At 42.5% G+C, this 26,994-nt stretch overlaps 1 protein-coding gene across 1 annotated transcript in view; it reads left to right on the top strand.

Moving 5' to 3' along the window:
• B3GLCT (beta 3-glucosyltransferase) overlaps positions 1-26,994 on the top strand; it is a 108,509-nt gene that overhangs the window by 38,375 nt on the left and 43,140 nt on the right. The window contains exons 5-8 of the mRNA XM_068984356.1: positions 10,159-10,235; positions 10,735-10,846; positions 18,182-18,318; positions 26,155-26,218. Coding sequence (XP_068840457.1) covers positions 10,159-10,235; positions 10,735-10,846; positions 18,182-18,318; positions 26,155-26,218 — 390 coding nt within the window. The remainder of the gene's footprint in view (positions 1-10,158; positions 10,236-10,734; positions 10,847-18,181; positions 18,319-26,154; positions 26,219-26,994) is intronic.

Here is a 26,994-nt window from a genome sequence, read left to right as displayed (position 1 = left end):
ACGATTAGAATTGAAACATTTAAAATGATATCATTTATTCATAGCATTAAAAAGCATTAAATACCCAGGGATAAATCTAATGAAAAATGTTCAGGATTCTACATTCAAAAGTAGGGAACATTACTGAGAAAAATTGTTCAGTTGCGAAGTCATGTCTGACTGTGACTCCATGGACTGCAGCATGCCAGGCTTCCCTGTCCTTTACTATCTCCCTGAGTTTGCTCAAACTCATGTCCACTGAGTCGATGATGCCATCCAACCATTTCATTCTCTGTCGTCCCCTTCTCCTCCTGCTCTCAGTCTTTCCCAGCACAAGAGTCTTTCCAGTGAGTCAGCTCTTTGCATCAGGTGGCCAAAGTATTAGAGCTTCAGCTTCAACATCTGTCCTTCCAATGAATATTCAGGACTGATTTCCTTTAAGATTGACATGTTTGATGTCCTTGCAGTCCAAAGGAGTTCAAGAGTCTTCTCCAACACCACAGTTCAAAAGCATCAATTCTTCAGCACTCAGCTTTCTTTAGAGTCCAGCTCTCATATCCATACATGACTACTGGAAAAACCATGGCTTTGACTAGATGAACCTTTGTTGGCAAAGTGATGTCTCTGGTTTTTAATATGCTGTCTAGGTTTATCATAGGTTTCCTTCCGACTAGCAAGCATCTTTTACTTTCATGGCTACACTCCCCATTCACAGTGATTTTGGAGCCCAAGAAAATGAAGTCTGTCACTGTTTCATTTTTTTCCCCATCTATTTGCCATGAAGTGATGGGACCAGATGCCATGATCTTTGTTTTTTGAACGTTGAGTTTTAAGCCAGCTTATTCACTCCCTTCTTTCACCGTCATCAAGAGATTGTTCAGTTCCTCTTATTCTGCCGTTAGGGCGGCATCACCTGCACCTGAGGTTGTTATTTCTCGCAGCAGTCTTGATTCCAGCTTGTGGTCCGTCCAGCCCGGCTTTTCTCATGATGTGCTCTGCATCATGATGACTCTGCAAAGAGTCGGACGTGACTGAGCGACTTTTGCTTCGCTTCACTTCACTCTGCATATAAATTAAATAAGCAAGGTGACAGTACACACCCTTGACATACTCTTTTCCCAACTGTGAACCGGTCAGTTCTTTCACGTCTGGCTCTGTTGCTCCTGGAACTGCAGACAGGTTTCTCAGGAAAATTAAAGAAAAATTAAAGAAAGCCTAAATGAACAGAGGAAAAGCGTACTCATAGATTGTAAGATTCAATAGTGTGTCCATTTCCCCTAAATTTGTCAAGAGATTAAATGCAATCCCAATGAAAACCCCAGTAGATGTTTCACTGGAAATTGCCAGGCTGACTCTTAAGATTTACATGGAAATCAAATAACCAAAGTGAAGAGAACAGACACTTCTAATTTTGTTGCCATCTTTTGTGGTATGAACTTTATTTAAAACCTGGCAGAATTATAACAGTACGAATAAATGATTCTTTCTGCTTATTTGCAGAAAGTTTTGGAAATCACTGTTTCCTTGAGAAGAGTTAGGCCTTGGCTTATTAATTAAAAAAAAAAAAAACAAACCTTATTTCCATGCGATAAGCCAGGAGAGCTGGGAGCAAAGCTTTTCGTGGATTAGTGTGAAGAAGCTTAAGAAAATGGCCTTGTGTTTTCTATTTTTAGACTTTTTTTTTGTTGGCAAGGAGGTAGGGTGAAGCACTTCCTCGAAACGCGAGCTGTGAGTCAAGTGGCTTTCACTAAGCTTCCCTTTTTGTTGTTGTTAAGTTGCTAAGTTGTGTCTGACTTTGCAATCCCATGGACTGCAGCATGCCAGGCTTCCCTGTCCTTCACCATCTCCCGGAGCTTGCTCAAACTCATGTCCATTGAGTCGGTGATGCCATTCAGCCATCCCATCCTCTGTTGCCCCCTTCTCCGCCTGCCTTCAATCTTTTCCAGCATCAAGGTCTTTTCCTTTTTTAGGTGAGACCAATCAAATGCTTAATTTCTTGGTGAAGTTTGTTTTTTGTCATAATTGACAGGTGTTAGGTAATAAGTTTTTATTACATTGCTATTGAATAAGAATTTATGCATCCATTTACTAAGTCTTCGTGGAATATTGACTCAGGCAAGGCTTGGGGAAGATGCCCCAGAACATGGAGCAGTGAGACAGTCTACTTCCTCAGGGGCTTGCCTAGCAGTGATGAATTCCTCACATCTTGTCGTGAACATGCCTTTCTGTTCAGCCCCCAGCATTCGGACCCCCTCCCTTACCAGCAAACTCAACCCCGTGTGAGTCTGGAGGGAGTGGGCTCGGCCCACTAAAGATATCAGAGGCCAGATTCAGGGTCTCTCCAACTCAGGGAGGATGTTGGATGTTGTAACTCAGGATTCTGAGTCTGGAGCCAGGACCCATAGATGTGGTCACTTAATTTTTTTAATTTAAAGAATTTTTTATTTTTTGGTCACACTGTTTGGCATGCAGGATCTTAGTTCCCCAACCAGAGAGCAGTGGAAGCATGGAGTCTTCACTGGACCTCCAGGGAAGTCCTAAAGTGATCACCAGCTCTCCCTTCCCTGGTGGTGACATTGGTGCCCAGAGGCTGGTGGTGACAGTTAGGATCAGATGCGGCGGCAGCACATGCTGGTGTGTGGAGGACGCCAGTGCTCTGGGCCAGGTGACACCCTGTGGGGTGACCCCCTTCCTTGTGATTCCCTGTGGTCAGGCCCCCGCATGAGCTGCGCTCTGGGAGGCCCATGCTGGGATCGAGGGACACTGTACGTCCCTTTCTGCAGCCACATCAGCAGCCACCATGAGAACACAACCAGGCAGCAGCCTGCCCTGGTTGGAAAGTTTGGCTTTGTTGTGACATCTGAACTGAGCCTTGAAGTAGTGTTTGCTGGACTCCTGCCTGGGGTGGCTGCAAGGATTCCGACAGATGGAGACAGTGAACTGGAGTCTCTTGGGATGTTAGCAGAGGGGTCAGCCACTCTGAGCTCACACAGCACCCTGAGTTCCTATTTGGGGAGGTGAACTTGGTGGGATTAGTGAGACTCCCAAGACATGGGGCTGGGGTCTGCAGTGGAGACCCTTGAGGAGGTTTCACGTCTGCAGGAGTGATCACAGCTGACTTCTGTTGAGTGCCCGCTAGTGGTAAAGAAGCCGCCTGCCAGTGCAGGAGACGTAAAAGACTTGAGTTCGATCCCTGGGTCGGGAAGATTCCCTGGAAGAGGGCATGGCAACCCACTCCAGTCTGCTTGCCTGGAGACTCCCATGGACGGAGGAGCCTGGAAGGCTATGGTCCATGGGGTCACACAGAGTCGGACACGACTGAAGTGACTTAGCACACAGTCATCTTCATCTTACTCCGAGCTCATGTCAGTGCGCTCTGCTGCTTTTGAAGCCTCAGCTCATCTAAGTTACTATGTGGTTTCTGTAACTCTCCGCCTTTACAGAGAGAAAACCAAGGCCCCGCGGGATTCAGCGCCCTGCCCGTGCTCCCGACAGCTCTGAGAGGCTGTCGGGTCTGCCTCTCATTTCTGGCCTGTCTCCTGACACGCAGTTGGGGCCGTAACCTCAGGGCCAGGCAGCAGATTGCTGCAGCTGCTGTGTGCAAGTAACTCCATGCCTGAGCCCTCTCTCACTTTACCTGGCTTTTTTTTTTTTTTTTTTAATACCATTTTTTGTTGACAGTGTATTCTAGATTTCTTTGCTTAAAGCCTGCCTCCTTCATTAGAACTTAAGATCCAAGAGGGCAGGGACTCTGCCCTGTGTTTCCATAGTTGTTTGCCATCTTCCTAGAACAGTGCCTGGCACATAGCAGTTGCTCAACAAATATCATACAATCAATAATAATATTAGTAACCATCACATTCAAGCATGTGCGAAGTGCTTGGCATATGTTAACTCACTTGATCCCCAGGACTGTTGTTACCCGCGTATTAGAGGTGAGAGAACAGACCACAGGCAGATCTGGGAACTTGCTCAAGGCTGCAGGGTTCAGAAGAGCTGGAGCTAGGATTCTGATGTAAGCACTTTGGCTCCAGAAATCAGGTTCCTAAAATGCTAAGCTTCGCTGCCTTTCATGAATGAGTGAATGATTATTTAAAGCAGGTTTTATGAACTATAAAAATGTATTTAGTAGAGCATGTCAAAGTAAATAAATTACATAAATTAAAATAAATTACATTAATGATGAGGTAATATTTTTCTCTTGTTAAGAAATGACAGTTAATGAGTAAGACAAATTTCTGGGGGAAAATATATTTAATATAGGCTTAGGTTCTTGGAAGGTTTGTTATTATAGCATCACATGTAATCTTCTAGTCCACAAATGAATGGTGGGTTTTTAAAGGCTAGTAAATCTGTCTGATACATGTTCCCAACAAGACATTATACATCTCTATTATTATCTCATAAGATAGGCCTACTTCATATGGAAGAAATTATAACAATAAACATGTTAATTTTTGTTGTGATTTATTTGTTAGTCTAAAAGCTCAGTTCAGTGCCTAGAAAGTATATAATAGTTGGGCTTTGGAAATGCAGTTGAATTGAGATCAGTCTTAAAACACAATTGAGTCCTTTAGAACGTTTGCCTAATACTGAACAAATGTCTTGGGTTTTGCTTTCTGAGTACTTGGTCTGAATAATGAGACTGAATTAGACCATAAACTCATGTACTGCCAGGCTTATATTTTATATTAAGGTATGGGTGGTGCTAGTGGTAAAGAACCCACCTCCCAGTGCAGGAGACGTAAGAGACCTGGGTTCAATCCCTGGGCCAGGGAGATCCCCTGGAGGAGGGCATGGCAACCCACTCCAGTGTTCTTGCCTGGAGAATCCCATGGACAGAGGAGCCTGGCGGGCGATGGTCCATGGGGTCACAAAGAGTCGGACATGACTGAAGCGACTTAGCACACATGCAAGGGAAAGTTTCAGATTTTGGGAAACAGTCTGTGACAAGGGAAAAGGAAAGCATCACAGATTTAAATTAGCGGAATTTTTTTTTTTTTTTCCGAGAGAGGCAGAAGGACTGAAGTGGTCCCAAACCAAATTTGCCTAATGATTAAAGTTACTTACGACATTTAAAACATTAATCTGCTTTGGTCCACGTTGACATGTTGGCATTTTCATTCATGCTACTGATATTTCTAGATATAAATTTTGACTGATTTCTCTCCCTCCATATCAAGAATAATGGGCTTTCTCCTCTCAGAGCATCTTCAGATGCTCAACTGTGGAATCTGAACCTTTTTGTGAATGAAGATGATGAATATGTATGAGAGCCAGGTAACAAGGGAGAGTGTTGGTTTTGCATTTTTGGTTCTCAGTAATTATTAGTGTCTTTAAATGCGAATGTGCCTTGAGAAAAAATGTTCAAAGGAAGTACTGTGGGAAGGTCCTCCAGGCTTTCTGACTTCAAAGTGCTTATTAGGATAGAAGCAGATGCCTGCTAGAAGTGTAGATTTTTGGTTCAATGAGACAAATAGAATTAAAAGTATTTAAATTACCGTGATCAACTTTTCCATTTTTTAAAATTTTCCTCTTCTGTTATTTACCTTTATTTGATTATTTGTATTTTTAGTTCCCTTATGCTTGCCTCTGAAATGGTATTATCTCATTTTTGATAGAATTTTACCTTCAGCTTTTAGGTTTAAAATAGTAGCATGGTTTGGTGAATAAGCATTCTTTAGATCGGTGAGACGGAGAAGGTAATGGCACCCCACTCCAGTACTCTTGCCTGGAAAATCCCATGGACGGAGGAGCCTGGTGGGCTGCAGTCCATGAGGTGGCTAAGAGTCGGACACAACTGAGCGACTTCACTTTCACTTTTCACTTTCGTGCATTGGAGAAGGAAATGGCAACCCACTCCAGTGTTCCTGCCTGGAGAATCCAGGGACAGAGGAGCCTGGTAGGAGGCCATCTATGGGGTCGCACAGAGTTGGGCACGACTGAAGCGACTTAGCAGCAGATTGGTGAGAGGCAGTACTCCACACATCAGTGCCTTTGCTATAGCGTCTAGCTTTTATTCCAAAGGGCTCTGTTGATGGAACATTTTCTTACTTTTCCCTTGACTTTTTGTTTGAAAACTCTTTCTTATTCAGCCAGGCATTACATTTTAAAAAATGGTCTTTGTGTCCAAAAGTGCTTTAAACTGTCGATATGGTACTTAAAAGAGGTATAAGTCTTGTGGTATGGGTAGAATAGACAGAATATAAATTATTACAGTGTTAAGAACTGAGAGATCATTTGATGGAACATTTTTTGTTACCTTTTAAATTATTTTATCTCAGGGTGCTAATAAAGGCTTCCAGGTGGTGCAGTGGTAAAGAATCCGCCTGCCAATGTAGGAGATGCAAGAGACATGGGTTTGATTCCTGGGTCTGGAAGATCCCCTGGAGGAGGAAATGGCAACCTGCTCCTATATTCTTGCCGGGATGATCTCATGGGCAGAGGAGCCTGGGGCACTACAGTCCATGGGTTGCAAAGAGCTGGACTGAGCACAGCCACAGCATGCTAATATTTGGTTGGCCAAAAAGTTTATTTGCATTTTTCTATAACACCTTACAGAAAACTCCAAATGAACATTTTGGCCAACCCAATACATATGCGTATGTGTGTACCTAAGTCTGGTCTGTGTGTGCATACAGACACAATGCATATATACACATACATACATATATACACACATATGTATATATAAAACAAGAATAAAAGCTATTGATACTTTCTGAGGATTAATAGACAAAACTTTCTAAGTAAAATGTTATTGTTGTTCAGTTGATGAGCTCTCCTGTCCTTCACTATGTCCTGGAGTTTGCTCAAATTCATGTCCATTGAGTTGGTGATACTATCTGACCATCTCATTCTCTGTTGCCCTTTTCTCCTCTTGCCGTCAGTCTTTCTCAGCATCAGGGTCTTTTTCAATGAGTCAACGCTTTGCATCAGGTGGCCAAAGTATTGGAGCTTCAGCATTAGTGTTTCCAATGAGTATTCAGGATTGATTTCCATTAGAATTGATAGGTTTGATCTCCTCGCTGTCCCTGGAGCCCTCAAGGAATTCTTCTCCAACACCACAATTTGAAAGCACCAGTTTTTCGGTGCTCAGCCTTCTTTGTGGTCCAACTCTCACAAATGGCCTTGGCTTATTCAAGATCATGTTTTTGAGTATCAGGTGAGGACCTATTTTATATTTTGAGACATATTTGGAGATAGTTGTCAACAGCACACTAGTTTTTGAAATACTTCTATTTGGAGATGCAGAGGTACAGAAAACTTGACTACCATTTTTGTGTTAACCAACTGAAGCAAATACGAAATCCAGGCATATGATTTAGTAAACAAAAAGTGATGGAGATAGAAAAGATTGTAACCTACTAGCAACCCAGAGAGCTTATTTTAGTCTAGAATTCAACTCCTCCTTTGTACTGCCCAAACCCTTGCTGCACTTTTATCATCCTGACCTTCTTTGCATCTTTGCCTGGCAAGTGCCCTCACAGTCTTTCTGCTGAGGTTACTTGTCTGGTGTCATATCAATACTTGTTGCCATCCCTTGTATATTTCCTATGACTTGCTGTATAACTCAGATGGGTGGTTCTTGTTTGGAAGCCAAATTTTTGTATTTATTTCTGCTGAAAACAGATTTTTACTTAACAGATAGTTTAAAGTGTATATGTAATCATTTCATCATTCTGACATAAATATTTTCATTTTTCTGGCTCCCTTACGCTCTCTGTTTTATTTTGCATGGTTGGAGTTATGTCTGTTTTAATATTTAACGTAAAGACATTCCCATTGTCATAATGTCTTCATTATTATAATTTCATTTGCTACATAACAGCTCATTTGCTACTTATTTTCTTGTAAGACTTTTTTTTTTAGTGTCGTCTGTGTTTCTTTTCTTGCTAATGCATATTAGCACGCTCCTAATGAGTTTGAGAGAACTCCAGGAGATAGTGAAGGACAGGGAAGCCTGTCATGTTGCAGTCCATGGGGCCGCAAAGAGTTGGGACACAACATAGTGACTGAACAACAAATAATTATTTGAAATTTTAATGCAAGTATTAAAGTTATTATCTTCACACATGATTTTTTCTCTTATATAATTCCCTATGAATATGTGTGTGGTATATATTTGTGTATATATGGCATATATATGTATATAGCATATAGCTATATATGTGTATATATATATCTGGCATATACTGCATATACATGTACATGTGTGGCATATATGTGTATAAAACATATAGCTAGTATGTGTATATGTATACATATAACAAATTTTGAAAGACAGTGAGAATTACTTCATTATTCAGAATCAACAGTAGGAAAGCCCAGAGTTACATTGGGTAGCTGCTAATTCAAACTTGAGGGTTTGCTTTTCTCTGTAACATTCCATATTGTTAGTGTGATATAACCTTGCTGCTGCTGCTGCTAAGTCACTTCAGTCGTGTCCGATTCTGTGTGACCCCATAGACAGCAGCCCAACGGGCTCCCCCGTCCCTGGGATTCTCCAGGCAAGAACACTGGAGTACATTGCCATTTCATTCTCCAATGCATGAAAGTGAAAAGTGAAAGTGAAGTCACTCAGTCGTGTCTGACTCTTAGCAACCTCATGGACTGCAGCCTACCAGGCTCCTCTGTCCTTGGGATTTTCCAGGTCAAATAGTTAAACATGTATCCTTAAAGTCTTTTCTCTGTAATAGTTACCTGGATATAGCTTGTATAAAGCACAGAATATGCTGAAGTTTGTTGTGGCGTGTTCAAGCATATTATATGTCTGACTTTTGGCTTGTCACAACTGGAAATAGATTGAATACTGCTTAATCATTTTGTATTTATAGCTTAAAAAATATGAGTCTCTATGTATATGTATGCTGGAGAAGGCAATGGCACTCCATTCCAGTACTCTTGCCTGGAAAATCCCATGGACAGAGGAGCCTGGTGGGCTGCAGTCAATGGGGTTGCTAAGAGTCAGACACGACTGAGCGACTTCACTTTCACTTTTCACTTTCATGCATTGGAGAAGGAAATGGCAACCCACTCCAGTGTTCTTGCCTGGAGAATCCCAGGGGCAGGGGAGCCTGGTGGGCTGCCGTCTATGGGGTCGCACAGAGTCGGACACGACTGAAGCGACTTAGCCGCAGTAGCATGTATATGTATGCATGTATATATGGCTATAGTTGTCTCTCTTTCTGGATCTTCGTTCTTACTAAGCTTATAGATTTTGAAATTCCATCATTATACTGTTACTGTTGTTGCCTGAATACTTAAGGATTCTATTTCTAGTATTCAGAACTGAAGCTCTTCATTATGATGGTGTTTTAGTGTTTTTAGGGCATTCTAAAATGTTTTTCTTCACATGAGATAAATTGTATATTATTCCTTTTGTTTAGCCGAAGTGTTTTATTTTCCATTTTCCACATGCTTCCTCCGTTGGGTACACAGTAAAAGCTGTGTTTATACCTCTGAGTTTTCCCTCACTTGCCCGGGGCTCTTCCTTTCCAGTCGGCTTTCAGTTCAGTTCAGTTCAGTTCACTTCAGTTCAGTTGCTCAGTCGTGTCCGACTCTTTGTGACCCCATGAATTGCAGCACGCCAGGCCTCCCTGTCCATCACCATCTCCTGGAGTTCACTCAGACTCACATCCATCGAGTCCATGATGCCATCCAGCCATCTCATCCTCGGTCGTCCCCTTCTCCTCCTGCCCCCAATCCTTCCCAGCATCAGAGTCTTTTCCAATGAGTCAACTCTTCGCATGAGGTGGCCAAAGTACTGGAGTTTCAGCTTTAGCATCATTCCTTCCAAAGAAATCCCAGGGCTGATCTCCTTCAGAATGGACTGGCTGGATCTCCTTGCAGTCCAAGGGACTCTCAAGAGTCTTCTCCAACACCACAGTTCAAAAGCATCAATTCTTTGGCGCTCAGCCTTCTTCACAGTCCAACTGCAGATATGCAAATTTCAGGGCTTCAGCGCTGTCTGGAGCCTAGGCGCTGGGGAGCTTGTGTGGGTTCAGTTAAAGTCCTTCATTTCCAGCGGCTCCCGAAGAGAAGAAAAAAGAAGAGAGTAGTATGAAGAATAAAATGTCAGATCTTTGAAAATACCTGGTTTGAAATTTGAGTCTCTTAAAGAAATCGTTGTGGCCATATTGTGTTATTTATGTTTTGGTCTGATGGTTGTTTCTTCAGGAAATGCCCACAGTGCTTCTCCTTCACCAGCTGGCTCAGCAGGAAGGCGCGTGGACCATACTTCCGTTGCTACCGCGGTACGTTGCCCTTGAAACGTGCTCATCATTGGCCTCCCTACCTGACACTTGTAGGCTTCCTTGTTTTCTCACTAAGCGTGTTTTTCCCGAAAGTCAGCAAGTAAAGTCTTTGGATTCTATAACTGCTACCTTAATCAGATTTCTTAATGATTGATTCTTAATCATGAATAGCTTTTATTTTTAAATGTTTCTTTCTTAAAAGATATAATATCAGTATATTTGATATTTTGAGACTGATTTTGAGATCTGTTGAGCTGGGGTTTGTCATGGAAAGAGTTAACTTGAACTCTGGCTGTTTTGTAAACCATTAGTATCTGGCTTTTCTATTAATATAAGCTGAAACTATACATGGAAGAAAAATAACAGGGGAAAAAATTCAGATTTCATGCTATTTTGTATGTCCTTTATTTGCTTCCTGCTTTCTCTTCCTTAGTAAGTTTTAAACCTTGTTATAAACTCACTTTATAAGAATGATTACTAGAATCTTTCCTTTTCTCAGCTTTTCTGTAATGTATAGCAGAAATTCATCATGGATTTTCTTCTGTGAAGAAGAGACAAGAATAGAAATTGTACAACTCTTAGAAACACTCAGAAGATACGACCCATCAAAGGTAAATACAACTTCAAGTATTTTTATTTTGCATGGAGAAAGTGCTTAAAGGAAGTTTAATTTTGATTAACAGGTTTTTCAGTCCAATAAAAAACACTTAATTTAAAATTAAGAAGAACAAAATAGGCTGCTCTCACCCTGTGCTATGCAGCATATTATATGGAATGTGTATCTCAGTAAACTTGCTTTAACTTTAAAGAAAAAAGAATGAAATAGCAGTTAAATATCTGGAAACAATGTTAAATAATTCTCGTTGAGGTTTGGAGCTATCAGACAGATGAAAGTTACAATGAGCCATTTTTAAATGAAAAAAAAAAAAAACACCTATATGTTTTACCAGTTTTAGAAAATTAAGAAAACTATAAACCAGAGTTCAGAAATAAGTTCAAATTGGTTATTTCTCTTTGTCAACAATGACTGCATATTGTGTTAGGTAAGAAATAACTTTGAGTACCAGCTGTGTGTTGGGCACTATGATAGCAGGAGCTTGGACAGACAGACAAGGGTCTTGACTGGATGGATGGTGCAGCGTAGCAGGGAGTGATGCACCGTGGAAGAAGCAGTTACAGTTAAAAGTGAGACATCTTTTAAGGGAAACACTGGGCATTGTTAGGAGCAACACAGCAGGGCATCAGATCTTATTTGGGAAGGTCATGACGTAATGTGACATTTAACCTGAGTCCCATGGAGTGAGTAGGAGTTAGTAGGAGAGAGAACTCTAAGCAGAGGAAACAGTATCTGAGAAGGGCTGGAGGTGAGACAGATACACCTTGTGAGAAAAGTTCACCCCTGCCTTCATATTTTAACAGTTTATCTCATGCAGATAGGATGTTGCAGATGGATCATGTTTACCCCTAAGTTCTGAGTGCTGAACACAGTGTTTAACACTTACTAGGTGGTCAGTGAATATGTGTGTGTGTGTGCGCGTGTGTGCGTGCGCGTGCATGCTCAGTCGTGTCTGACTGTTTGTGACCTCATGGACTGTAGCCCGCCAGGCGCCTGTGTCCATGGGATTTCCCAGGCAAGGATACTGCGGTGGGTTGCCACGCTCTCCTCCAGGGGATCTTCCTGACTCAGGGATAAACATCTCCTGTGTCTCCTGCATTGGCAGGTGGATTCTTTACCACTGAGCCGCCTGAGAAACCCTAAATATTTGTGTAGGACTGAGTAACTCTGAAACGTCAGCTGTCCTGCTGGGCTACGTGCAGTATCTCTGAAGGTTGACAGGCAGCTCTGGAGCTTTCTGGAGGGTAAATTAGGCTGTTCGGTTCTCTTGGAGAAGTCCAGGTTACGCCCTGATCAATTTATGGGGTTCTTTCAGTGTGGAATAAGTGGAATTGGGTCCTTTCTGGTACTGATGGACACCCGCCCACCCCTGTTCTGATGCCCACTCCAGAAGTGAATCAGATTCAGTGAGGGTACGGAAAAGGAGCCGTGGCTTCCTAGTGCCCATGGGGTTTGTTGATGTGGACACACACAGAATTGGGCAATGGTGACCATTAGGTTGGTTTCCAACCATTACGTTGGTTGGAAAGTTTGTTACTACAATAAAACCACTGGTCTTGATGCTTTTTAAATGCTGTAAGGACCCATTATGATTTCTTTTCATGCTTTTGACTTCTGGGAAAACAGAGATATAATTGAATGAGAAAGTTGTTAGGTTAAAAAAAAAATTCCTTCAAAGGAGAGAAGATTTATGAATGTGTCTGATCCAGTCTTTTCAGATGGTGCTGAGCAGTGTCTGTGTGCTTTGTGCCATGTTTTATGTAAAAGATTTGTTAGGCTTTTATGTTTTCCTTTGACTTGAGAAAAACTCCCAGCTCTTTTTTGGAATGTAGGAGTTTTAATCGCCTCCTAGTGTTCGCTTCACCTGGAGATTATTTTTTCCATTATCCATAGCTCTAATTCTGTACAGAAGATGGTGACTCACTGTGCTTTTTAATGAAAATTGGAATGATAAATTTAAAAGTTCAGAGCAAGTTCATGAAAATCAAGTACAGAACAGAGGTAAAATAAGACATTTTCTTCTTTTGTGAGCTCTACCACATGAAAAAAAGTCAAGGATGTTTTATTTCATTTAAAACTAGCACTAGGGAATAAAAATTACATGATGTTGAAGTTAGCTCAAACCAGTGTTTTCTTCCCCCGACCATAGGAAATTTTAGGAGAAAAGTATAAAACAAACCTAGTTTTGACACTGACACAAATAAACTATATTAAAATAATATGTGTTAGAATGTCATTATTTCACTGGATTCTGACATTGTTTCCCTTCAATATCTTGTCATTCTCGCCAATTAAATTTATGCTGTTATACAATATTTTAAATGAGAAACTTCAGTCTTTATTAAAGTAATTAATCTCTGTTAATTGCCTTTCTGGGTGATTTCTGTAAGTTTCTATATCTTATTGAAGTCTTTCTGGTTTTCTTTTTCCCCTACAGTATCCTTTTATTATGTGTGCATTTGCTGAAATGTCTTTAATTTTTAATTCTTAATAGAGGTAAAACATGAGTGCTGGCAAAGAGTAATTCTAAGATACTACTAGAGCACTGAGTTATTCTTTTACAGTTTGTCTTAATAGTCTTTATTAAGAAGTCATTAGGAAAATCACTGGGCTTCCCTGGCAGCTCAGCTGGTGAAGAATCCACCTGCAGTGTGGAGACCTGGATTCAATTCCTGGGTTGGGAAGATCCCCTAGAGAAGGGAATGGCTATGCATTCCAGTATTCTGGCCTGGAGAGCAGTCCATGGGGTCACAAAGAGGGACACGACAGGGAGTGCTTCTTCACAGAATATGTATTAATTTCCCCCTTGCTGCTGCTGCTAAGTTGCGTCTGACTCTGTGCGACCCCATAGTCGGCAGCCCACCAGGCTCCCCCGTCCCTGGGATTCTCCAGGCAAGAGTACTACAGTGGGGTGCCATTGCCTTCTCCCAATTTCTCACTTAGAGTAGTTTATAATATGCGTCTATGAAAAGACTCTGGTGCTGGGAGGGATTGGGGGCAGGAGGAGAAGGGAACGACAGAGGATGAGATGGATGGATGGCATCACTGACTCGATGGACGTGAGTTTGAGTGAACTCCGGGAGTTGGTGATGGACAGGCAGGCCTGGCGTGCTGCGATTCATGGGGTCGCAAAGAGTCGGACATGACTGAGCAACTGAACTGACTGAACTGATGCTTAGTTGCTCAGTTGTGTCCGACTCTGTGACCCCAAGGACTGCAGCATGGACAGGCTCCTCTGTCCATGCGGATTCTCCAGGCAAGACAAGAATAGTGGAGTGGGTTGCCATGCCCTTCTCCAGGGGCTCTTCCCTACCCGGGATCGAACCCAGGTCTCCCGCATTACAGGAAGATTCTTTACTGTCTGAGCCACCAGGGAAGCCCACTTTACAGTATAACCCCCCACAAAAATATTGAAAAACAGTCTTATATACTAGATAGCCAAACACTGCTCTTAAGCATTAAAATATAAAAACATGTTCTGCATAAATTTATGTTTGGAACAGGAGATTATAATAGTGGAAGATTATTGAGAAAAGTGCTAAAATATACTGAAAATTGAAATGATAAAATTATCATTTATTTATGATGAAGTGTTTATTTTCTTTAAACAAGCTATATTTACATGGTATGTTAAATGTGATGATTTTCACGTTGGTCAATGTTTAGTCATTTGAATTTTTAAGATGTTGAATTTTCTATCTTAAGCCAAGGTTATTTGCTTTATAATTACTTCCCTTGCCCAGTGGTGACTTCATATATCCATAAAGTGGTGGGAAGAAATCCTCGGGTGGAACTAGGAACCTAGACCTTTCATGTCTGCTCATTTATAACTTGTTGCTGAACTGACCCAGACTGAGACGGGGAGGTGTTTGAAATACAGCCATGAGCAGAAGAGGGCTCTTAGGAGACAGCACTGTCTCTCTCCTGCTTTTATTTTCTGATAAGGAATAGGGAGGGAGGTCGTGATGGCTGGATAACAGAAAATACTACCAAGCTTTAGAACTTTGGGTACTTGACGATCCTGCTGACGTTTCTTTAATGGTTGCCTATGAAAGCTCTCCCAGGATTGGTGCATCATTTAACACAAAACTTGGAGCACCTGGGGCAGGTGAGGGGGCCTGCAGATAGAGTGGCGGGTGAAATGGACACCACCCCGGGTCACAAGGAGGGAGTGTTCATAGTGATGCCAGGGAGACGGGCAGTAGGCAGACCTGAAATTCTGCATCAGATGGTAGTAAGTGCTGTGGAGAAAAAGAACACAAAATGAGAGGGATGCCGGATAGGCTGGGGGTGGACTTCCTTCTCTGTTTGGGGTATTTAGGAAGAGCTTCACAGCTCATGTCAGGTTGAGCCACGAGTGAAGGAGCCAAGGGAGTGAGTTTCGCGCTTTCTGATCCCGTGCCCACAGCCCAGCAGGAGCTGCAGACTCGCCCGGTTCAAACATGAACTCTGCGTTCCCCTTTGTTCCTCTTCCACCTCAGTCTCCCGCATCTCGGAGACGGCATCCCTGTCTATCAGCCTTTCCCTTCTCCAGTGGATCTTGCCAACCCAGGAATCGAACCGGGGTCTCCTGCATTGCAGGCAGATTCTTTACCAGCTTCAGCTATTAGCTGAAGCCCTGGTATCTCTTGTATTGGGGTTGGCCAAAAAGTCAGTTTGGGTTTTTCTGTACAAACTCAAACTTCTTGGCCAACCCAATATTATTAATGTCTGATATTCACTTGAATTCTTAATTTTAGCTTTTGCATTATTCAGTTTTAGAATTTCTATCTGGCTCTTGTTTATAGGTTCTAGTTCTTTGGTAAAAATCATCTTTTCATCTATTTTCTTAACCATATTAACTATAGTTTAACTGCCAAATCTTATTTGTGAAGCTCTAGTTCTCATTTTTCTGTTTTTGGTGTGGTCCTGTTTCTTGGTGTACAGGGTTAATTTTCACTCAGTGTCAGCTCTTTGATGTGAAAAACTGAAGAGATTGTGGGTGGTATCCCTTCCTACAGGAAGACTGGATCTTCTCTGGGGTTGTAGACCTTGTTTGGGTGGGTCTGTTTACAGACTGCCCTTATCCGTAGACCCTTTCCCCCGGTAGACCCTGTACTCCAGCCTTGGGCTCCCAGAACTACTGCTAAAGTTTTCCTCTGCTTAGATTTTAGCCACTTCACTGCTGTTTTCCACTTGGTTCCTGTGATTTTCTCTTGGTTTTCGTGTATCCTAGGAGTTGAAGGGAGATTGCAGGCAGAATGTTGGTATCGCTCCTTTGGGTGCCCGCCAGCCCCTACCCCCGCGGCAGCCTCCGGCTCCAGCTGTCTCTGCGGTGCAGCCATACAGGAGCCCCCAGGGGCCACTCTCTGTGCTGCGCTGTCCTTTGCTCTTGTTCCATTGGTCAGTCTCGTCCAACTCTGCAACCCCATGGACTGCAGCACTCCAGGCTTCCCTGTCCATCACCAACTCCCGGAGCTTGCTCAAACTCATGTCCATTGAGTCGGTAATGCCATCCAACCGTCTCGTCCTCTGCCATCCCCTTCTCCTCCTGCCTTCAATCTTTCCCAGCATCAGGGTCGTTTCAAATGAGTCACCTCTTTGCATCAGGTGGCCAAAGTATTGGAGCTTCAGCATCAGTCCTTCCAATTTAATATTCAGGGTTGATTTCCTTTAGGATTGACGGGTTTGATCTCTTTGCTGTCCAAGGGACTCAAGAGTCTTCTCCAGTGCCACAGTTCGAAAACATAAATTCTTTGGTGCTCAGCCTTCTTTATGATCCAATTGTCACATCTGTATACAACTACTGGAAAAACCATAGCTTTGACTATATGGACCGTTATCTGCAAAGGGATGTCTCTGCTTTAATACACTGTCTAGGTTTGTCATAGCTTTTCCTTTGCTCTGAGAACCAGCAACTTCCTCAAGGGTAAAGAAGATGAATATGGGGTTCCCATGGGTCGGCTCTCCTGCTCTCTGGGATGTTAACCCTCACATCCTGTTTGCTCTCAATCATCTGCTCTAAGAACTTCTCCAGCTTTTGTACTTGTTCTTGGTGGGAGAGTAGGTCTGACCCAGGCTGTTCTCTTGTGACATACGAACCCTGGTCTCTCTTCGGCTTCTCTTTTGTACCTTATTTCCCATATCCAGTATCTTCCAGCCACACCGAACTAAATTTTTTCATCAAATATATATCAAGTTTTTTTTTTTTTCCCACTTCAGGGACTTTATATCAACTGCCTCACCTGTTATTCCCCAGATGTGTGCTCAGCTTAGTGATCTTAAAGCTGAGTTCAGTGGTCTCCTAAGAGGTTCCCTCTCTTTCCAGGGTGGTCCCCGTCACTCTGTTTTACTTTCATCGTAGCACATGCAGTCACTATCTGAACTCATTTTATTTTCTTGATTGCTTTCTGTCTCCCCACTGTTGTATAAGCTCTGTCCCCACCTGGTAAGGGATAAATGGTAATTGATAACAAATAGTAAATGTTAATTGAATGAATGAATAAAGTAAGCACTGGTTCTGGAAGGAATTTTCTGTTTTCTCCTTCCTCTCATCTCTCAAGCACCAGAGGGTGGGGACCACTCTGCAGCCATGGGCTCCGTGCTGACTCCCGCCGTCTCACTCATGGCTCTTTCCTGACCCCTCATACCTGGGAGAGTTACGGTCCCTTTGGCAAATAAACCTCTTGAATTATCCTAAATTTGAGTGTGTCATCTTTCAGCCTACTGACTCTGCTTTGGTCAATAAAAATAATCAAACCCAGGTCTCCCACATTGCAGGCACATCCTTTACCAGCTGAGCCACAAGGGAAGCCCAGGAATACTGGAGTGGGTAGCCTACCCCTTCTCCAGTGGATCTTCCCAAACCAGGGTTTCTTGCATTGCAGGTGGATTCTTTACCAACTGAGCTATCAGGGAAGCCAGTACAAATAAATTAGTATATAAATTTCTACACTTGATTGTTTTTATATTCAAGTTGTATTCATAGACTATCACTTTGTTCCTAAATTCATTAAATAAATGTTGAACTACACAAAAAAAGGAACACTTTCCTTTAATAGTATTTTGATAGGAAATATTTATAAAGTAACATTTTTGTGTTTATAGTGTAATGATGACTAACATTTTGTTCATCCTGATGGTGTGATCTTAAATTGCTTTCTTCATAGGCAAAGATTATGCTGTATTCATTATCATATGAGTATTATATTTTTGTTAAAATTCTTAAAAAATATATAATCTGTGCTTATGCTTTATCACTCAGAATATTTAACTAAAACTAATGGTACTATTTGTTTTGAGTCTTGCCTGAATGGCTTTTTAAAAATTTTTTTCTATCTTTATTTAACAGGAATGGTTTTTAGGAAAAGCATTACATGACGAAGAATCTACAATAATTCACCATTATGCCTTTTCTGAAAATCCTACAGTTTTTAAATATCCAGACTTGGCTGCCGGCTGGGCCCTTAGTATTCCACTGGTAAACAAGTAAGAATTTATTAAACTTTCTTTTCATTTCATTTTGTGTATGAATCGCCTTTTATTTCGCTGGGTCTTGTAACTGGTGGATCTGAGTGAGCTTTTCAGCAGAGGCAGCGAGTGGTAGAGCAGGGAGACGGGCAGCAGGAGCCAGACACAGAGGCTCCATCCCTTACTCATCGTGTCTCAGGGCTCAGCTGCTCTGTGCTTCCTCTTCCTCACCTGCTGCAAAATGAGTTGAATGATGAACTGTGAGGCTGAGGAGGGCACACGAGTGCTCAGGACTCTACACCCAGGAGGGTGATCACTGCTGTCAGTGGACCTGGTGATCTTCAGGCGTGACTTAAGGAAATGAATCCGCAGCATGCCTGTGGGGCTGGGTTGATGGCTGGTTATGTGCATGGATACCTACACGAGTTTAAATGGGGCCCGGGCAGAAGATGCTGCAGATAATTGTACCTGGCTATTTGTGGGATAATCCCAGTGATGCTTTTGTGATGTGAAAGGAGAAGGGGAATTGTAATTCAGGGGAAATATGGCCGTTGACAACCCTCTTAACCTAAATAATTCAGATTGTTTGTGAGTTTTTATTCTTTCAGGAATGGAGAGTTGAGAATGCAAATGTGGTTTTTATTTCTGCAAAGATTAAAGTGTTTCTATTATTTCTTACACTAGGTGCCGTGTTTCTAGGGGTTGGAGCTCTGAAAAGCTTTTTAGGCCATTGTGGATGCAGAAGGTAGTAGATACGTTGTCATCCATGGTTGCCCAAAACTTCTGGACTGCTCCCTTGCCACCTGAAGGTTCTTTACAGTGTCATACTCTCCTTTGCAGTGTAAGTGCAAGGGGCAGGAAAGTCCTCAGAGGGGATGAAAGGAATTTTGTTGCTGGAATTGAAAGGGGAGATTGGTGGTTTGTTGGTGCAGGAGTTCAACAGTGTTATTCAAGAGTCTGGTTCTCTCTGTCTCTCTGGCTTAGCGCACAGCATCATTTCATCCTAAATCTGTTTCACTTTGTGGTTTCAAGGCAGTAAGGGCTGTGTGTTTCTTATCCATGACTAGCAGGAGAGAGCCTCTAACCATAGAGTATGCTAATCCTTAGTCTCTAGATGTGCGTTTGTGTCAAGATGCTTCAGTCGTGTCTGACTCTCTGAGACTCTATGGACCAAGGCCCGCCAGGCTCCTCTGTCCATAGGATTCTCCAGGCACAAATACTGGAGTGGGTTGCCATTTCCTTTTCCAGGGGACCTTCCCAACCCAGGGATTGAACCCGAGTCTCTTAGGCCCTGCACCTGGGACGTGTCTGGTTGGATCCTGTCCAGTTAAAGTTGATGGGGACAACTTAAGGTGTCTACAACCTCTGGACCATAAACAGCTGCCAGGGAACTTTAGGGCATCAGTTGGGACCAAACTGACTCTGGGGCCTCTTTATTGACCTAAAAAATTAACCAAAATCAGAATTCTCTTAGGAGGCTCTGTATTGAGTGGTTAGCCAACAGAGCCCACTGCAGGAGTGTTTATTCCCTGTGTCTCCTTTCTTTGACTGATGACTCAGTAGGTAGGGCAACGATTTATAGTTACTTATGAATTTCTTCTGCTCAGTTCAGCTCAGTCACTCAGTCATGTTTCTTTGTGACCCCATGGACTGCAGCACACCAGGCCTCCCTGTCCATCACCAACTCCCAGAGTTTACTCAAACTCATGTCCATCAAGTTGCTGATGTCATCCAGCCATCTCATCCTCTGTCATCCCCTTCTCCTCCTGCCCTCAATCTTTCCCAGCATCAGAGTCTTTTCAAATGACAGCTCTTTGCATCAGGTGGCCAAAGTATTGGGGTTTCAGCTTCAACATCAGTCCTTCCAATGAACATTCAGGACTGATCGCCTTTAGGATGGACTGATTGGATCTCCTTGTAGTCCAAGGGACTCTCAAGAGTCTTCTCCAACACCACAGTTCAAAAGCATCAATTCTTCTGTGCTCAGCTTTCTTTGTAGTCCAACTCTCACATCCATACATGACTACTGGACAAACTGTAGACTTGACTAGATGGACCTTTGTTGACAAAGTAATGTCTCTGGTTTTTAATATACTATCTAGGTTGGTCATAACTTTTCTTCCAAGGAGAAAGTGTCTTTTAATTTCATGGCTTCAGTCACCATCTGCAGTGATTTTGGAGCCCCCAGAAATAAAGTCTGCCACTGTTTCCACTGTTTCTCCATCTATTTGCCATGAAGTGATGGGACCGGATGCCATGATCTTTGTTTTCTGAATGTTGAACTTTAAGCCAACTTTTTCACTCTCCTCTTTCACTTTCATCAAGAGGCTTTTTAGTTCTTCTTCACTTTCTTCCATAAGGGTGGTGTCATCTGCATATCTGAGGTTACTGATATTTCTCCCGGCAATCTTGATTCCAGCTTGTGCTTCTTCCAGCCCAGCGTTTCTCATGATGTACTCTGCACAAAGTTAAATAAGCAGGGTGACAATATACAGCCTTGACGTACTCCTTTTCCTATTTGGAACCAGTCTGTTTGTTCCGTGTCCAGTTCTAACTGTTGCTTCTTGACCTGCATACAGATTTCTCAAGAGGCAGGTCAGGTGGTCTGGTATTCTCATCTCCTTCAGAATTTTCCACAGTTGATGGTGATCCACACAATCAAAGGCTTTGGCATAGTCAATGAAGCAGAAATAGATGTTTTTCTGGAACTCTCTTGCTTTTTCGATGATCTAGCAGGCGTTGGCAATTTGATCTCTGGTTCCTCTGCCTTTTCTAGAAACAGCTTGAACGTGTGAAAGTTCACGGTTCACATACTGTTGAAGCCTGGCTTGGAGAATTTTGAGCATTACTTTGCTAGCGTGTGAGATGAGTGCAATTGTGCGGTAGTTTGAGCATTCTTTGCCATTGCCTTTCTTTGGGATTGGAATGAAAACTGACCTTTTCCATTCCTGTGGCCACTGCTGAGTTTTCCAAATTTGCTGGCATATTGAGTGCAGCACTTTTCACAGCATCGTCTTCTAGGATTTGAAATAGCTCAACTGGAATTCCATCACCTCCACTAGCTTTGTTCATAGTGATGCTTTCTAAGGCCCACTTGACTTCACATTCAAGGGTGTCTGGCTCTAGTTGAGTGATCACACCATCGTGATTATCTGGGTTGTGAAGATCTTTTTTGTACAGTTCTTCTGTGTATTCTTGCTACCTCTTCGTAATATCTTCTGCTTCTGTTACGTCCATTCCATTTCTGTCCTTTATTGAGCCCATCTTTGCATGAAATGTTCCCTGGGTATCTCTGATTTTCTTGAAGAAATCTCTAATCTTTCTCATTCTATTTTTTCCCTCTATTTCTTTGCACTGATCACTGAGAAAGGCCTTCTTATCTTTCCTTGCTGTTCTTTGGAACTCTGCATTCAAATGTGTATATCTTTCCTTTTCTCCTTTGCTTTTGGCTTCTCTTCTTTTCACAGCTATTTGTAAGGCCTCCTCAGACAGTCATTTTTGCATTTCTTTTTCTTGGGGATGGTCTTGATTCCTGTCTCCTGTACAATGTCACGAACCTCCATCCATAGTTTATCAGGCACTGTGTCTATCAGATCTAATCCCTTAAATCTATTTCTCACTTCCACTGTATAATCATAAGGGATTTGATTTAGGTCATACCTGAATGGTCTAGTGGTTTTCCCTGTTTTCTTCAATTTAAGTCTGAATTTAGCAATAAGGAGTTCATGATCTGAGCCACAATCAGCTCCTGGTCTTGTTTTTGCTGACTGTATAGAGCTCCTTCTTTGGCTGCAAAGAATATAATCAGTCTGATTTCAGTGTCGACCATCTGGTGATGTCTGTGTGTAGAGTCTTCTCTTGTGTTGTTGGAAGAGGGTGTTTGCTATGACTAGTGCGTTCTCCTGGCAGAACTCTATTAGCCTTTGCCCTGCTTCATTCTGTACTCCAAGCCCAAATTTGCCTGTTACTCCAGGTGTTTCTTGACTTCCTACTTTTGCATTCCAGTCCCCTATAATGAAAAGGACATCTTTTTTGGGTGTTAATTCTAGAAGGTCTTGTAGGTCTTCATAGAACCGTTCAACTTCAGCTTATTCAGCGTTACTGGTTGGGGCATAGAGATGGATTACTGTGATATTGAATGGTTTGCCTTGAAAACAAACAGAGATCATTCTGTCATTTTTGAGACTGCAACCAAGTACCGCATTTTGGACTGTTTTGTTGACCATGATTGCTACTCCATTTCTTCTAAGGGATTCTTGTCCACAGTAGTAAATATAATGGTCATCTGTTTTAAATTCACCCATTCCAGTCCATTTTAGTTCGCTGATTCTTAAAAAGTCAACGTTTACTCTTGCCATCTGTTTGATCGCTTCTAATTTGCCTTGATTCACGGATCTAACATTCCAGGTTCCTACAGCAATAATGTTCTTTACAGCATTGGGCATTGCTTCTATCACCAGTCACATCCACTACTGGGTGGTGTTTTTGCTTTGGCTCTGTCTCTTCATTCTTTCTGGAGTTATTTCTCCACTGATCTCCAGTAGCGTATTGGGCACCTACCACCTTGGGGAGTTACCTTTTAGTGTCCTATCTTTTTGCCTTTTCACCCTGTTCATGGGGTTCTCAAGGCAAGAATACTGAAGTGGTTTGCCATTCCCTTCTCCAGTGGACCACATTCTGTCATTTCTTCTACTCAAGTCACCAGAAAAACTGGTTACTTAAAACATCTCATGATACTCACTTTCTTAGGCTTTCTCATCAGAAATACTTCCTCACTGGAAATATACTCTGCATCAGTTGGGTTCATTTCCTCAGTCATGTCTGACTCTTTGCGACTCCGTGGACTGCAGCATGCCAGGCCTCCCTGTCCATCGCCGACTCCCGGAGCTTGCTCAAACTCAAGTCCATCGAATCGGTGATGCCATCCAACCACCTCATCCTCCGTCATCCCCTTCTCCTCCTGTCTTCAGTCTTTCCCAGCATCAGGGTCTTTTCTAGTGAGTCAGTTCTTTGCATTAGTGAATGTTGAATTAACACTTTCCAGCGTTTCCTGGTGATTCATCTAATATGATCTCCTAACATCAATTTTAAAAAATTGCATTTTTGGAGAAATGCTTGTTAATTTTCAATAAGGTGATTTCTTCAAATAAGTGTTACTACGCAACACAGTTATTGGTTTCTTCTGTTGTTTTTCTACCAGCAAACCTTATCTTGATTTCCTCCACTATCTTACTCTGTTGACTATCTCACAAGTAGAATTAGAAAAGTCAGTAGGAAGTTTTCCTAATAGAGAATTGAGGGGTTCGCTGTTTGTTGCAAGTTTCCAGTCTAGCTGCTTGTGTGATTAGAACTGAAAGCTGAATGTCAAATGTCTTATTTGCCGGGAACTGAATATTTAATGAAGAAATATTTTCATGAAATAATGGGGATTTCTGGCCTTGCTGGTTCCTGAAATTCACATTTGAAAAGCCCTCGAGTATAGCCCTTGGTGTGTATAGAAAAATGACACTTAGGTCCCATCACTGGGACTTGCCTCTTCAGTTAGGCGAGCTCTCCCTGCACATGTTTAGAACTGGGACTCCTTTGCAAGATGACTGGGTTAGGCTGCGGGCGTCCCATGCGGCTGACTCGTCCAGGGGAAGTTCATGATATTGATTAACCATCACTGGTTCTGGCAGAGTCCATGGGTTGCTAAAGGCAGCCACTTACAGATGCCAGCGTACACACTGATCCGTCTCCAGTCAATCCGTGCTCATCTTAAAGAGAGTCTGTCAGTGGCTGTCACTTTCTGTCCTTCTCTGGTTTTCCTCAAAGGAAAATGTTCAAGAACTGGATGAGAAAGAAACTTGGAAAGTCAGGAGTAGAGAGCCTGTTTAGGGTGGCAGTTCAGAGGTGTTTATTTTATATTAAGAAGGGGCAGGGGTGGCGTGGGTGTCTGACATTGGCGTCTGATCACAGTTGTCTGTTCCTTGCCTGTGGCAGTAAGCTCAGGTATGACTTGTTTTTGGTCTTTGGAGTCTGAATATGGTCTGATCAGATTTTGAAGGCACTTGTCATGAGTCCAGATTCCAAAGTTAACTTGAAAGAGTTTATTTATATAAATTGGCTTCAACCAAGTTCAGAATTCGAGCTGGGCAAGATTCCGTGCCAGGGCAGGTTTTTTCCTCTTAATATATATCAGGAATGTACTGAGAATGCAGTCCCTTTATGTAACATCCTCACCCACTCCTGCTCACGGGTCCGTGGGCAGATACCCAATAGGAATGTGACAGAGATTCTTTCGGGCTTTTTTAGGGCTGTTGGCTGTCAAGCCACATTCACATCAGCCGTGAAACCAGTGCTTTATAGCTAAACGTAAATTACAACCTGTGTCCCCCTCCTTTATCTCTGACACAGGGCATCTAAAGCTTGTGCCCTGTGACAGCCTGGAGGGATGTGGTGGGGAGGGAGGTGGGGGGGGAGCGGTTCAGGATTGAAGGGACACATGTATGCCTATGGCCAATTCATGCTGATACATGGCAAAAACTAGCACAATATTGTATCTATCCTCCAGTTAAAATAAATTTTTTTAAAAAAGAAATATTTGTGCTTCAGCCAGGCTGAAAACTCTGTAAGGACTTTGGAAATTTGTTACTACTTTTCTTTTTAAAATCGCTGTGATTTCTTTGCAGTTAAAATATTTATTAAGTGAAAGTGTTAGTCGTTCAGTTATGTTCAACTCTTGGCGACTCCATGGACTGTAGCCCGCCAGGCTTCTCTGTCCATGCGATTCTCCAGGCAAGAATACTCAAGTGGGTAGCCATTCCCTCCTTCAGGGGATCTTCCCGAACCAGGGGTCGAGCCCGGGTCTCCTGTGTTACAGGTGGACTCTTTAGCATCTGAGCCACCAGGGAGTGTTTATCAGGAGGTTTGTAATTGAAATGAGGGGGCCTGCTTCTAGTCCTGTAACAAGCATAGAGCCGTGTGGCATCTGAGTGGTCTTGGTAAGTGTGTAATCCTCTCTCTCAGCTGGGAATCAAGGACTATCCTGGTATTTGCTCTCACCCGTCCAGGTTGCTGACCGAGCACTGGTTTCGGGGGGCAGTGGGCAGCGTTGGGGTACACAGCAGGAGGCGTGTAGAGGGTGTTGTGGGGCTGCTGTGTGTGATGGATGAATGGGCTGTGCTTCCCACTCTGGGAGCAGAGGAAGCTTCTGTTTAGTCTTGAGGGAAAGTCTGGAAGCCCTTGAATTTGGTCTTAAAGGGTCGGGGTGAACTAGGCCAGGGGTGTGCTCTGGGGGTGGCAGGAGGGTGCTGAGGAGTCAGGGATTCTAGAGCCTGGTGGGGTTGGGGGCATCATTCTATGTTGAAAAGAGCCATTGATAATTTTTTGAAGCAAGAAAATAACTTGAAACTGTTATTCTTTGCTGAACCCATCTGCTCTCTCCCCCTGAGAACTCCACAAACTGCCGTTCGTTAGGGTCATTAAAAGCGGGGACTGAGACGCAGCAGCTTGTGTCTCCTTGTTCCGCAAGCTGCTTTTCTTTCTCTTTCTGTTACTCAGTCAAGGATTATCCAGAGTGGACACACTTTATGGCTTTTTGAAAGACTTTTATTGAGTCACATTGTGTCTTATGTTATTTTCCAGGTGTTGAAATAGTGAAACCTATGTTTGCAACAAGTCTTACCTTCATTTCCTGGTGCACAAATAATTCTGTTTTCATAGTCCTTTGCCTTAAGGAAATGAAAGTCTTACTTTTACCTTAAAATTTCTAGTTTTGTTTTCCAATATTAGAAGGTCTCAAGAATGTATTATTCTTGTTTGATGCCTATTTTGGTTTTTTAAAAAAACCTCACATTGTCTCTTACTTTCTAGGCTTACAAAGAGATTAAAGAGTGAATCCCTGAAATCTGACTTCACAATAGATTTAAAACACGAGGTGGGTCATGAATTTGTTTGGTTAAAAGTCTTTGTAATCAAGAAACTGTGTCTTTTTAAATGGTAATAAGATGATACACATAGATAATTACCTTAAAGATAAATAGGTTTAATGCACCAACCAGAAGACAAAGGCTGGAAGATGAAAGCCCCCACGTGTTTGCACTTCCACTTAGCATATCACTCCACTTAACCCCCCAAACTGTAGGTAATTATTTTATAGTGTTAGGTTAATCATATTTCCATTATGGCTTTTAATCGTAATTATTTTTTGTCTGGCTATTCATTGCGCAAACTGATAAACATCTTTTACTTTTGTGATTATGTAATATTATTCACTTAATACCGTTACATTATGATTGGTTAACAGAAAATGGTAGAATTCTATATTACTAAAGTGAAAGTGTTAGTTGCTTAGTTGTGTCTGACTCTTTGCGACCCCATGGACTGTAGCCCACCAGGCTCCTCTGTCCATGGGATTTTCCAGGCAAGAATACTGGGGTGGGTTGCCTTCTCCCCTGGAGAAGCATCTTCCTGATCTAGGGATCAAACCTGAGTCTCCTGCATTGCAGGTGGGTTCTTTACTTCCTGAGCCACCAGGGAAGCCAGAGATGAATGTTTAAAAAAACTTGCCAAAATGTCATTAAAATACCTCTCGTCTGATCTGGTGCTTTGGTTGCTCTTCCGCCTCCATCGCGTCTCTGTGCTGGCACTCTGCAGCAGGGTGGAGCCATCTGGCCCCCTGGCACTTGGTGGACAGTGGTCGCTAGGCATCCT

Source organism: Capricornis sumatraensis, chromosome 12, assembly GCF_032405125.1.
Source record: "Capricornis sumatraensis isolate serow.1 chromosome 12, serow.2, whole genome shotgun sequence".
NCBI classification, from domain to species: Eukaryota; Metazoa; Chordata; class Mammalia; order Artiodactyla; family Bovidae; genus Capricornis; species Capricornis sumatraensis.
The sequence above is the reverse complement of the archived record's forward strand: the minus strand, read 5'-3'. Positions and strand labels throughout refer to the sequence as shown.